At 34.3% G+C, this 14,959-nt stretch overlaps 1 protein-coding gene across 1 annotated transcript; it reads left to right on the top strand.

The window, feature by feature from the left end:
• The first annotated feature begins 9,892 nt into the window (after positions 1 to 9,892).
• LOC108978248 lies at positions 9,893 to 13,051 on the top strand. Its single transcript, XM_018948406.1, has 2 exons — positions 9,893 to 10,121; positions 12,413 to 13,051. Exons 1-2 carry the CDS (start codon positions 10,113 to 10,115, stop codon positions 12,809 to 12,811), a joined length of 408 nt encoding a protein of 135 aa, XP_018803951.1. The 5' UTR covers positions 9,893 to 10,112; the 3' UTR covers positions 12,812 to 13,051.
• The last annotated feature ends 1,908 nt before the right edge of the window (positions 13,052 to 14,959 follow it).

Here is a 14,959-nt window from a genome sequence, read left to right as displayed (position 1 = left end):
TATTTAATTTACTGAAATAAAGTTATTTACAAATCAAAATATTTCTAATACAAACAAACAATCCGATTATTCCCTTTGGAAAGCAGTAAAAAAAAACCTCAGAAAGCCAAACGGATCCTGGGCCAAAAGCGACAAAGAAAAAGCGGAAGTTTTTTCAGAGAAACTCACTAAAACGTTTAGACCTATTCTGTTCCAAGGAACTTTACCTCAGATGGAAGGATCGCAATGCGGGGTAGAAATCCAACCAGCAACAATTAAAGAAGTGGAAAATATAATTAAAAGTARATTTAAACCAAGAAAAGCTGCCGTTCCATTGCCATGGAAGGTATCCGAAATCATTGTGATACAAAAACCCGGGAAAAGCGCACAGAAAGCATCTTCATATCGTCCAATCTCATTGTTGCCTATTTTGTCCAAGCTACTTGAAGTTGTAATTATAAAAAGACTTCAGAAGATAATTGAAGAAAAGGACCTTATACCAATTCATCAATTTGGATTTAGATCGCTACATCCTCCAATCGATCAAATTCATCGAATAACAGATATAATTGAGGATGCGATGGAAAAAAAGCAAATTTGCACAGCTGTTTTTCTTGATGTATCTCAGGCGTTTGATAGAGTACGGCACCATGGCTTACTTCATGAATTAAGACTTCTCTTCCCACGGCATTTAACTGAGCTACTTGCCTCTTACCTGAGCAACCGCTACTTCAGAATCAAGCAGGGACAATCATATACTATGTTGCAGCCAATAAAAATAGGTGTACCCCAAGGAAGCGTCCTGGCCACATAATCGCCACATTTGCAGATGATATCTGCATCATTACTACTGGTAAAAATGTAGTAGAGTCGTCGAAGAGAATGCAGTCTTCAATCAACCTAWTTGTAGAATGGACAGAAAAATTGAATATTACTCTCTCTTCACTAACAAAACAGGTACGTATATCCCCTTATATATTGGGAGTGAAGTAATTCCATACTCCACCTCGGCGAAATATCTTGGTTTGACGCTGGATGCAAAGATAAGGTGGAAGGAGCATATTCAAAGAAAATTTGCAGAACTAAAACTAAACTACAACAAAATAAATTGGTTAATTGGCAAGTAATCACCCCTAACAACCTCAAATAAAATTTTAGTCTACAATCAAACGTTAAAGCCTCAGCTATGGAGATGCGCTGCACCGTTATACATTGAAATAGTGCAAAGATTCCAAAATAAAGTTCTGCGAAAAATTGTAAATGCCCCGTGGTACATACGGAACTCAGATCAACATAGTGATCTTCACATAAAAATGGTTCGGGAAGTCATCCGCGAAACGGCATCGAAACATGTCACAAGGTTGCAAAACCACGTAAACGCTGAAGCCCGACAACTAGGAGAGGCTAGAAATAGCATGCGCAGATTGAAAAAAACAACGTTCCATGACCTTCTAAGCAAATAATAAATCTTATAGTATTTAGTTTTTAATACAAAGTTTAGTTTTGAAAAAGCTTCTTAATAAAGCTTTATTGTTTTACCTTATAAGTTATGAAAAATATTGCTTGTTACTCGTAGTACATTTGTCACTAGTTGCGATTCGAATGAAATGTAAAACCCTATCTTGTGACGTTTCAATAAAAAAAAACTAATAATAATAATAATTTAATTTCTTTAATTGCAACAGTTTTAGTCCTATTAGAAATTTTTTTGTTATTAGTTTTTTTTTATATTTGTTTACTATTTCTAAATTTTCTAAAATCACATATTTTTATTGTTATTAGTGACATTTCTTATTTTATAATATCTCTTTCTCACTTTTTTCGACCAGCAAAACTTGCTTTCAATGCTGTTGACCCAATTCGCTCATTATACATATTCTTACCGTTACGCCAGCTAATCTGCTATGTTTGTTTTACTTAAACAACAATTTGTTGCTATTTCTTAATACACACAATAATTTTAAAATCGTGCGGCTATTGTATTTAGTAGTTGCTTGACAAGTTCAGCGACACCTTTGAATAAACGGTGGACCGTTTTCTTTTCTACAGACCACGCACATACATATTTACACATTTGAATGATGACATATACATTTAAATATCACATATATAATAGAGGACAATGTGCGAACTTTAGTCGTATAATTAATTCGCTCAGCGCATATGTGTGTCATCTGGCAGTTGGAGCGCCGCTTTTGCATTGGGCAATTAATTGTTTAACCCTTTGGTTGAAAGGTTGATAAACTGACGAAAATTTCTTTAAGAAGTTATAATCTAATGACTTTTCGCTGCTGGAAGGAATGTTGAAGTAATATTATATTAACGTTAAGTGACAATGAATAAAATATAAGAAATGTATAGATAATTATAATTAATTATATAAATTTATTTCTGGCATAAATATTAAAAAATAAAAATAAAAATATCTAATATAAAATATTAAGTTAAAAATAAATAATTTTCATTAAAAAAAATTGCTGAAATTTTATTTTTTAAATGACATAGAGCCTATGCATCTTTCAATAATAACCTCCATATTCCTGGGGGTATGGACCGATGGCAATGTAACTTTGAAAGTGTCTATAAACATTTATTTATGGCAACATTGTGACCAAAAGTGTCAGTATACCTTGACCATAAGGTGCTGACCCGACGCAAATTCTTTGCTGCCTAAGCTTACTTTACTCGAAAGCATAAAATTTGAGCTTTAAGCGTCGTAAAATACGCCCCAAGAATATGTAAAAATAAAATGTCCAAAGGCAACCAGTGAAGCTTCAAGCTAGCAAAATAAAGTCTTCACAAGATCAGCTTTCGCATTTTAGGACATTTCGGCTATTTTAAACAGTTATAGAAGCCGAGCGGATAAACCAAGGTCATAGCTGAGATGAACTTTGTCTATGACAAAAGTGAGAAAGCCATAAATTTTTTTGGTATAAGCAAAATTGAATATTAAGAAAGCTGATTGGATATATGTATGTGTGCTTATGACCTTTTCTTAGACAACTACTCACTATATAATAAATTAACTCATTAACTTTGAATAAGATTTTTAAATATTATATAATATATTGGCAGTGGCGCCATCTATTGGCTAAGCACATTTCAACAGAGTAGTCAAAAAAGTTTTTTCATATTTCTTATCAAACTTCAACATATTTATATTTTTTTAATTTTATTTAGAATGAACTTTAATGAATCAAATATGTACCACTTCGACCACTTTTTGCCATTTTCCGCTAAAGACATCATCAAAACTCCTAGCCGAGCTCTCCCAGTTTTTGCCGAGTCATCAAAGATGTGTGTGGTCTAGCGTTGTCCTGATGAAAGACAAAGCCCTTTCTGTTGATCAGTTCCAGACGTTTTTTCCCGATTACTTGCTCAATCAAAGGTTCGACCAGGCTGGAGCAGCTCATAGTGGATGATTCCTTTCCAATCAAACCAAACACTCAGCAGAAACTTTCGAGGCATCAATCGTGGCTTTGCGACCATTTGTTGAGCTTCACTACGCTTGTACCAAGATCTTTTTCGCACATTATTTTGGTATTTTATCCACAGTTCGTCTCCTGTTACCATTTGCTTCAGAAATGGTTCGATTTCATTTTATTTCAGCAAAAAATCGGAGACGTTAATTCGGTCCATAAAATTTTTCACAAACAATTCATGTGGTACCCAAACATCGAGTTTCTGTTTGTAGAGAGCCGTTTTAAAATGGTTTGATGATGAGCCAGCCAGTTCTGGTCATTCTCTTCCATAATTTCTTCGACTTTTTCAAAGATAGGTCGACCAGAGCGAGATGCATCTTTCATATCGAAATTTTCAGAACGGAAGTAAGCGAGTCATTATTGTGCTACAGCAACTGATACAGCATCGTCTCCGTAAACATCACAAACTTCCTTGATGGCATGCGTGGCATTCTCCTTTTTTTATACAAAAATTTCAAAATATAGCGAATTTCTTCATTATTTTCAATAATTTTTGAACACCTGTAACTTTTTTCAACATTACAACAAAATTTTTATAATTTTTTTTAAATTATTTTCTATTTAAGTAAAGAAACAATAGACTAATCACCAATACATGGAAATTTTGTATCTCGCCAACAAAAAATACATAATTTCTTAGAAATATTTCATTCTTACATAATGAGTTGGCTACGATTCTCACTAAAATCCTAAACCTTAGCCATTATTTGTCTTCATTAAAGCGCGAATTTCGCGATGAAGCAATTAAAGTCGCCATTAATTAAATATGAAAAAGAAATAAATTAAACAAAATTAAAAAAATTCTTAATCTTCGTTAAGCAGCTTTACATCAATGGCATTTCAAATGCTGCTATAAATGGCAAAAGTAAGTGAAAATAACAAACAATATCTTAATTCCATCTCTAAACTGTAAAGCGCGGCATTTATGCTCTTCAAAAGCAATAACTCACCAGACTGTAAATAAGTATGTAAAGTACAAGCGAAAATCGGCGAAATGAGAGAGTGTGAAATATATTACATCAAATGATATTTAAGCTCGGGCAATGTTGTAGGTTGAATGAATAAATGCATTCACTTAACTAATATCTTATTATTTTTTTTTTTTATTGAAATGCATTTAGTTTGTTATTAAATTTATTATTACAGTAACAACTGAATAAATTAATGCGCTTATTATTATTTGCCCTAACCATAACAATAGATTAATTTAATTTAAGTTTTTTCACCTAGACATCATAACACAATGAAATATGGTACAGCAAACTTTGTGATATTACTTCAAACGGTTAACTAACGGAATCACAGCAGCAGATCACATTCATTATTTATTCATATGAGTTTTTTATTATAAAAATTAGCATTTTTGTGAAGATATAATGTCACATCTTATGATAGATGATATCACATCATCACATCTCTTTTTTGGATAGTAATATTTGAAAAGCGCTCAATAAGTAGCTGTTAAGTTTCAACTCAAGATTATAATACATGATGTGACATCACATAGTCACATCATAATATCACATTCTTGGCATACATTTCAACAACTAAGAAACAAAACAAATGACGTTAATACAAAATTGTACAAAATCATAACATCACATCTATGATAGCTTACATCACATCGGACCAATTTACTTAATTGTAGAAAATATTAATAACACATCATACGATAGTTAACATCACATCGGATCGATTCGTTTTATGATCTCACATCATACGATAGCTTTCATCACATCGCGACGTGTTTACAAAATTGTCGAACATCATGACAACACATCATATGATAGTTTACATCTCATCTTAAAATCGTATCGATATTTATTACCTTAATATAATGAAGAGGATCATTTTACATTGAGTTAAACTAAATGGCTAAGATCATGTCATCACATCACAGGTATGGCAATCTCGCTAAGTCACATCGCGAAGCAAATCGTCACTTCTATACCACAAAAATTGGCAAACTTCACATTGAAGAAGTACTAATGCCATATCAGTACCAAGTTATGTAAAAAAATATTGTTTGATTAACTTTTGGAATTTCCGATTACCCTTCGAAAAATTACCGAATATCATACAAATCAGCATACATGCAAGCATAATAAATTATTGAAAAATGTATTTATGCACATTTCAGATAAAAATTTTTCATACAAAAGTTTCAAATAATTTTTGCAGTTGTTTATATGAGTCTTCTGAAATATTTTACACTTACCAATGTCTCTTCCATTACTGACAAATAAAATACAAATATTTTAATATTCTTTTCGGCACTTTGATATAAATATTATATAAGTATATAATCGACCAATAACTTAATTACTTTTAATAAAGTAACGCATGTAGGAAGACAACTTTTAGAAGCCATTATCTTTGCGTTTTATCAAAAAGCGCAGCGTTTGATTTTTTAATGAAGCCAAAGCTTTATCTATGATTTAAGGAAATGCATGCTTCGACAATGCCAAATATAATCAGCAGCGTCAAACCAACTTTATATTTATGTTTCACTATTATTAAAATTTATTCTTAGTGCATATAGGTAATTTATTGCTCTGAAGGAAACAACAAAGTAACTGTCAAGCTTCTCAGCGCTAGTTAGTTAAATTTATGCACAATGTCATGCAGGCTTGGTGAAATTTCTTGAAAAAATTTTGAATTTCTACACGAAATCGTGCCTAATGAATTAACTAACTAAACAATTGGAAACAAATTTTCTTAATTGTACAAAATTTATTACTGAAAAGTCGCTGTTGGAAAGGCAAAACAATAAATTTACAAATACTGAAACTAAGTATAACATGTAAGGAAGCGCTAAGTTCGGGGGGAATTGAGCAAAAATTAGCCTAACTTAGGATAAATGAAGATTTTCAAGATATCTTAGTACAGTCCTAATATGAGGCTCGGAAAAGGTGCGCGCTGATTTTTACATTTTTTGCGATGTTAGGAAAACAAGATTGTGATAAAATTGCAATTTTATTTAAATCATGTCTTCTCTCCGTATTCTCTATACTTTAAGTATAATTTTTATAACTAAACTTCAAATAAATATATATTTTATAAACAAATATTTCGGGCGTTTCGTTCCACTTGTGTTCAACATAATCGACATACTGAGCGTACTATTCGCAACACCATCACCCATCTTGATACCCAGCATTCATTACTAGATAATATTTGAGCGAATAAACCAGGACCAGAACGTAGTGACAGTGTACACGAAGGCCGTTGATAGTCAATTCGGCGCCGTTCGCAGCAACTCTGACTAACGTATGGAACGACTCGGTGCATTTTACGTCGAGACCTGATCGAATTGAAAGCATACAATGTGCAGCTTGTGAAAGAACTGAAGCCGCTCGACCTTCGTCAGTGACATCACTTCGCTCGATGGGCTCTTGAAAAGTTCCAAAAAGATCCAACGTTTTCGAGCCAAATTTTGTTAAGCGATGGGGCCCAGTTATACGAAGTGAAACCAGAAGAGATTCGAGAGCTGTCATATTATTCACAAAAACCGTTATCGCGCTTTGATAATGGAATATTTGATGCCTGAAATTGAAGCTACTGATATCGGGGACATTTGGCTTCAACAAAAGGGCGCCACTTTCCACACATCACATCAATCAATACATTTTTGGAGAGAACACTTCAGTGAGCAGATAATTTCACGTTTTGGGCCGGTCGATTGGTCCCCAAGATGGTGTGACATCACACGGTTAGACCTTTTTCTGTGAGGATATGTAAAGTCTATACCAACAACCCCGCTTTGATTCAGGCTTTGAAGCAAAACTTCACGGACTTTGGACTCAACGGATGGACCATCTAAGATGAGCTCGCGGTCGACATTTGAAAAAAATAATTGCCAAAGAATATTTTTGCGAATTATAATAAACTTTCCACATTATATTTGAATTTTTTTTTTTCCTAAAGTGGGTAACCTCGTAATAGATCACCAACTGAAAAATAAAACAATGAGAAGATCATGAAATGAATTTCCGAAAGTTAAAAAAAAATTGTTCATTTGCTAAATTCAGTTCAAATAAGCCAACCAGGAAGTCTAAATCAAAAACTAACTTTATGATGATATGAAAGCATTTTAAGGTGGTTGCATAAAGCTTCAAATATCGAACATATAAAACGTCGCATAATTAAAATAACAATAAACTACATAACCAAGCAGCGGTTCACTATAAATTTTTCCACCTTCAGTCTTTCCCAATTAAAAAAAACAACAACACTACCCAACAAGGTGCAGCGCTGATGAAGATGAACGAGCTAACCATGTAAGACATGCGTCAACTTGGCGCGAACTACTGCTCATGCAGTGCGAATGATTTCCGCAATACGCCCGCTATAAAACAAAAGCGCCAGAGCAATCGCCTCAATTTGCTGCTTTTCCCACCAGCTTCCAGCGGTTTATGCCAGTGCAGCGCCATCCTATCGGTGACAGTCGATCAAAACTCTTGCGTCCCCCTACCCGAAGCAACAATTCGCAATAACATCCGTGACGCCTAACACATCTAAAATGATCGCTAGCTGCAGCTGCTGTTCATTTGGTCTTCAACACTCGAAGGTGTGTTACTTTTATTGTTATTTTAATATGTTGATGAGTGTTATTTTTCGTGCATGGCTTATTCATCGTTTGTTCGTATGTTTGTTGTTTTAACCAACAGAGCAACAATAACAAAAGCTGTGATTTGATGAAACATGTCTTTAAAGTAATGCTGACGCGCTGACTTTAATGCCGTTGACGTTGATATTTAGACATGTGGCCGCTGGTGTTGTTGTTATGCACACGGCAACGTTTGTAGCGAATTTGTATTTGCTTTTGATTTTGCTTTAACTTTTATGTTTTTCGTTTGCAAAGCGCGCGTGCTCTCTCTCAACACTTGTTTAAAGGCGTTTAAGTAATAATAAAATTTATTTAAATACTTTGGCATCACCTTTTTCGTTGAATGCTTCAATTCGTCGCACAGTGTGATGGTCTGAGGGTCTAAGTTGTAAAAACCTTTTTATGTATGTCTTTATTCTAACACAAAATTCGGACCTTACACATATTGTCAATACCAAGTCCTCTCTCCTAGATGACCTATCCTCAAAAGTGCTATATTCCCTGTTGGGATCAAAAGGTATATAGTTAGGATTCTTAGTGTCAAATTATAGAATGTTTTTAATTACTACGATATATTAGACCTTGAAAACATACTTATAAAATTTAGTTTGATGCATTAAATAGATTGGGGTTTCTGCTTCTGAAGTGTAATCAGTTCAATCAATTCAGTAAGCTCATTTAGTTTAACTTTAAACACGTTTTCTTCAAAGCGTATGGATAGACCGAAATTTGAGGAATGCACTGCGGTTTGAAGACTATTGTGTCCTCTTTTGTTAATACTAACACTTAGCCTACAGTAACTTGTATAAAATCCCTCAAGCTGCCTAAATTTATTTCTAGAAGAAGGGAAGAGTTCTACCGAACTCTTCCAAAAACATCCGCGTCTGTAGCTTGAACACTTCTTGCCACAAACGATTTCTACTGACCTTTCCCCATATCCTTAGCTTCTCTCGTAAAGTGTTTGCACCCACAGCAAAGAACGTTCCCGGTCCTATCGAAGGGGTTCCGCAGCTCTCTTCCGTACATAGTTCTTCTTAGAATAATCAGCGATATTCTCTCGAACTTATTGATCTGATGAAATATTGAATTTTGGCTGTCTAAAAACGACTACAATTTTGGTTAAAAGTATCCTTTTTAAGCCAGGGTATTTTGTAATTTTTTGATGTTTCTCTGGACCACTATTTCTGAACCAGAGCTTTTCCCAAATTAAGGAAACAATCTACATCTGTACAGCATTCTAATGAATTTGAAGCTGTCAGAAATATGTCATTAAAAAAAAAAAACGATCAAACGTCGTTGATGTCTCCTAGAATATTCTCACGAATTTAATTCTCTCATTGTCATTAAATATTTCGTCGGAAAGCTTTGTGTGTTTTTAGAAACTAGCTTTAAAATTCTATGCTAAAGATTACTGCGAAATATAAAGCTATTTTCCAAAGAGGCCTATCTTGGTGTTGCCAAAATAACTTCAAAGAATTATATATTGTTGCCTTGAAGGCATGAACTTTAGAACTCATGTCTAATTATACATCAAAACTGTAGTCGCAAATCCGCATTTCCTTAAACCTCCCGAATTCTCATTATATTTTATTTAAATTTGTGTTAAAATATTGTTTTTTTTTTATTATATTTTTTATTTTTTTTTCATAATAAGTTTTTTTTTTTCTCCCAACCGAAAGTAAAACCCACCACTGTGCCCGTTGGCGGCTACCGCCTTTTGTTACTTTAATTAAGTGTTGCCTTTTTTATTAATTTCTCGATTTGTTGGTGTTGTTGCGCTTGCTGAATTTTTATCTTAAAGCAAAAAAAAAACGTGTCGAATTTTTGTAAAACTTTGCCTTTTCATTTAGGAATATAAAGTCTAAGCAACTGCGAGGCGCAGACTTTAGTTAATTTAACTCATCAGCCTAGTCGTGAGCGGACAAGTGTGTGTTGGTTACACGAAAAGTTCGAAAAGTTGCCCTTTGTGAATGTAAAAACTGTGAATTTTAGCGACAAATAATTAAAATACTAAAAAGCCGCAGGATTATCAAAGGATCATCATGTTTGGGGTAATGGAATATTGGATAGTGAAAATTTAAAACGAAATATAGAGTGAAAATGAAAAATGAATAAAATAAAACAAACGAGTTGAGTGAAAAAAAATTACGGAAACTAAAAATATTATATTTTTATTCAATAAAAGTGAGAATTAAATATCCGAAATAATTATCACTGTCGAAAAAGATCAAAAATATTCGAAGAAATATAAATTGAAACTTAGAATTAATCAAAAACCAACTGGTGACTGTGAAAATATAATAGCTTATTCCGTCATTTTTATGAAGAATCAGAACTTATTCTTGGTGTTTCATCAAGCCTTCTACAAACTTAAGAACTATAAACGCCGCAGACCCTAAAAATATTCACTGCTATGAATGACAAAGGAGAAACATGTTACAAGCCCTAGTTTGTGGTCCTGATTCTTACCAATTTTTGTTTGCTCTGTCGATAAATATCGTACATTTGAATTATGTTAGTCTGATCTTACAAACTCCTAATATCTCCATCGAATTTCTGGTTAAACACTTGAGGCTTCCACTGTTTCAATTACAGAGCAGTCTTCGCCATATTGTTGGAAAGGAATTGAAGAGTAAGCAGAAGCGCCTGTAATATTTTAAAGTTCTTAGTGAGCGTGAAAGAGTTGAATATTTTGCTGTTACTTCTCTCTCTCTCCCTCCCTCTCAATGCACTCTTATCTGAATTTTAAAATAGCGCAGAACTCAAGCCAACGAATTCGAACAGAAGGCTATGTTCTTAAAGGTTGCTCTTTTAAACTACGAGTTCCAGTGCTTAGTCCGGTAAATTGCATTACCAATGGTGGTGCTCTCAATCTACAAACACAATAGTTACCTATACTGGTCAATTGTTGACGATTGTTATACGTCTATATGAAACGGCTCAAAGTGCTTTGTCGACTTATAGTTAGAGCTCCTTCTCTGACTTTACAAAGGACTTTATTTATTTATATATTCATATTCGGTCAACAAATAAGTTCCCGCTGTTTGTAAATAGATGGATCCAGCTATTAGGGGTGATCGAATTCGGTATATACAAAGCGTATAAACTTAACATAGGCATTTGAGAAGGAAACTGCATTTCCACATTAGCGACTGTCATATACCTTTGGTTATGCGATTATGTCCGATTTTTCCTCAAACAATCTTCATTTGCGGAATGTGTTTATTTTCTTCAATTTGTCAAAGAAATTGGCGGCTGAAGCTCATCGAGAACTCCAAAAAGTTTACAGGGAAGCTTTACCAAGTGAAACAATGTGTCTTGATTGGTTTCGTCGCTTCAACATTAGCTTTTAGGGAAGGCCAAAGATCTTCGAAGACGGTGAATTAGTGATGTTGCTCGATGAGGATCTTTGTCACATGCAAGAAGAGCTTGGTCCAGTATTAGAAGTCATCCGCCAAGCCCTTTAGAGCATTAGAAAGGCGGCCTCAATACCGGAAGAGGCACAAAACAGTAGTTCTGTTGCATGGCAATGCTCAGTTTCACATCGCCAAACCCGCTTGAATGGGAGGTTCTACCTTACCCGCCATATTGCCCATATATTGTATCGCCCGATTATTATTTAAACACATTGTTTAATTTTTTCATGAGAGAAAATGCCAGATGAATAACTGATATCTGGAGATGAAACTTCACACGATTATAAAGAAAGGGTTGAACCAACCTGCCAGTCCATGGCAAATGGTACAAACTATTACGTATAAAACAAAGATCAAAATGTATTGGACTTGTCAGTATATGTATAAGCAATTTAATAATTTATTTAACCAGACAAATTATTAATTAAAAACAATAACCAGTTTTAACAAAAGCTGAGCATTTTTTTTTAAACACCAAAGCAAATTTGTTAGACTACAGACACTTAATTTTAGAATATTGTAATTATGGTTTCGTTACGGACTTAAACTTAATTAAATTTTAATGCTATTAGTAGAAAACACAGATTGAAATCAACAGAAATGAATATTGTAAATAATTTAACTAGAAAATAAATTGCTTGCAACAACGCCATAAAAGCTCGGCCGCATTAAATTTCGCAACAGAAAAACTAATTTTCTGCCAAATCGCTTAAGAAGCTTTTGACAACAACAAATTAAATTACACTCTTTGGCCATCAAGCTTAAATAATCCCTACGGCTGTTACTTGCACTCAGCGCCGAAGAAGCTGACTGAAGTACTTAGACAAGCGATAGCCTTAAATTGAATTTGCGTTTGGTCATTAAAATGATTTTCTATATTTAATCCAATATGGAAATTTATTTTGCATATTTTACGTATTTTACAGCGTAACAACAACAATCACAACAACAACAACGTACACCTACAAATTTGGCTGCTATGCTTCATCGCAGTACTTATCAGCAGCAACACTGGCATGGCGCTGCCCATCAGGCCCGACTCACCCATACAGACAATAATTGTGCCCTATCAGCGGCATACCGTTAGCGGTCATCCCTATCAATACCCGCAGTTGACGAGCGAAAAGCGACAGGTGTTGGTGCCCGCTGTGATGGAGGTGGTGCCGCGCTTCAATCTCAATCAAGGCGAAATGGCCATGGGCAGCCAGAAAGGTACGCCCGTGAACTTCGTGGACGGTGCCTACCCAGTCTACTATATGCCGAGCAATGTGAATGGTAAATTTAATGGGCAAATTTCGCTGCTGGAGGGCGTGGTGCAGGAGTAGTGGCAAAAGCCTAGGGTTTCGAAGCAAACGCTAATTTAGTAAATACATACCTATGCATACCTAAATACTTGCTTTGTAATTTAAATAGTTTAGTTATATGTAGAAAAGTGCTATTTTACATCCACCTAACAAATACACTGTGATACGACACGTGCGCAATAGTCCCATTAATGGAAATAGTTTTAGTGATTTGTATATTTTAAAGAGAATATGTAATAAAGATGTGCATAAACAACTTTAAACAAACTGCAAATTATTTAACATTAAATTTGTATTAGTAAAACCGGGTTTAGAAATTAGTGAAAGCTTTCAGCGTTCATTTCAATCGTGGCGTAAATTGTTTTCTAACAATCGCAGCCAACTTGGCGTCGTCTTGTTTCTTCTTTCTGGCATAATATTTGCATATCATTTGAGTTTAATTAGCCATTTTTCTTTTCCAATTTATCTAATTTGTTTTGACTACATTCGTCAACCAGATTTCAGCTTAGTCAATCTGCTTTCATGCTCTCCCATTGATGGATGAGCTTTATGGAATTGACACACTTACATTTTTAATATTAGCTGCTGAGGCTTTTGAGAGCTACAGAATAGTACAAATATTCATGCATAATTTAAAACAGAAAAAAAAAACTAATTGAAACATGAATTATGTGATTTTGTGTCTTCAAGCTCTATGTGAGAAAGTTTACAAAAGATTCTAAGTACTTCTTATTAAAACAAAAATGGTCGATATCTCTGAATTTGTATTGTGACAAAATATTTAAGTATTCATCAATATTTGTGTTGTTGCTTTCAAAGAAATTCCCACTAGGTGAAGTATACTTATGCTAAGGATTTTTCTAGTCCTCAAAACACTTTACTTAAGCACAAACAATTCAATGAATTCCACCGAGCGGCAATTTCAAGAACGCGTTCCATACCCACAATATCCACAAACATCATTTGAACGGACTCGCGTGAGATATCTAGCTCTCTTGCCGTCTCTCTAACACTTGACTGACGATTTTCAAGAACCATATATCACTTTTTTAATATTTTCATCAGTTGAAGAGTGAGAGCGTTTTCCAGCATTCGTAATGATTTCGCACACGAAATTTGGTTAGAAATACAAAATGTGAGACAAATTCTTTTTTCGATATTTTTATTCTTTGTGAAAATATCAACGCACTGCAGAAGTCTACCGTCTTAAGCAGCTATTATAAACCAACTGGTGAATAGATCGCGCTAATATTTGACATAGTAATTAAGAATAGTCCCAATATCATAACAAAATACAAATATTTTTATCATATCATATACCCGTGGAATTCAATTACTATTCCCGCGTGCTTTTTTATTACAACTTTATTTTCATTTTAAAATAATTTTCGGCGTCACAGAGGCTACTCGTGGTGGCTTTTTCTCTGCTCACACTAACGAGGGATATGTGAATGGCGAGAAGTCGCTGGAAAAGAGGCGCAGTAAGCTTTTTCACGGATCGAAAGTTAGAAGGGAAGGTTAGAGCGCTGATCGAATAATAGTTTCTGTGACACAGGAGATCTACTGAAATATTCACCTTTATCAAAGTTGATAATGCCACAATTGTATTAGTTCTTACTAGACACAGCCCAATAGGCAAACAGTCAAATTTGTTTGGAGACGGCGAGGTGTAAACATCCAAGGACTTTCTTATACTTATTTTATACCTTCGGCGAACCAGAAAACATAGCCGAAATTTACATTAGCAGTCACAATTGTAATTGGCACAATTTGTAAGAGTCTTATGATCTATTATAAGGAGTTTTTAGTGGCACAACACACCAGCATTATAGGTGGTCTAAAAGAAGTCCCTGTTAGGATCTAGTCTACTGTTAGAAACCTTTTGGACTAATCAGCTAATATGTTTGCCAAAAAGCAGCGCATTGTAAATAATGCTAATTAAAGCTATTGGGTATACGTAGTGAGGTCGTCGGGCTCGTGCCAATTCGCTAGAAACTAACACGATAATCGTCATTTATTCATTGCTGGATGACGTTAGCTCGTATTCACTTAGTCATAGTAAACATTGCTTTTTGTTCTTTGAGAACTACGTAATTGTATTTCTTTTTTTTTTTTAAGGAATTAATTTATTAGTCAACCTCTAATATCTAAGCTATTAGAGCGAACATT

The sequence above is a fragment of the Bactrocera latifrons genome, unplaced genomic scaffold, assembly GCF_001853355.1.
Source record: "Bactrocera latifrons isolate USDA-ARS-PBARC rearing strain unplaced genomic scaffold, ASM185335v1 scaffold_12, whole genome shotgun sequence".
NCBI classification, from domain to species: domain Eukaryota; kingdom Metazoa; phylum Arthropoda; class Insecta; order Diptera; family Tephritidae; genus Bactrocera; species Bactrocera latifrons.
Note: the sequence above shows the minus strand (reverse complement) of the source record. Positions and strands in the feature narration are given on the sequence as shown.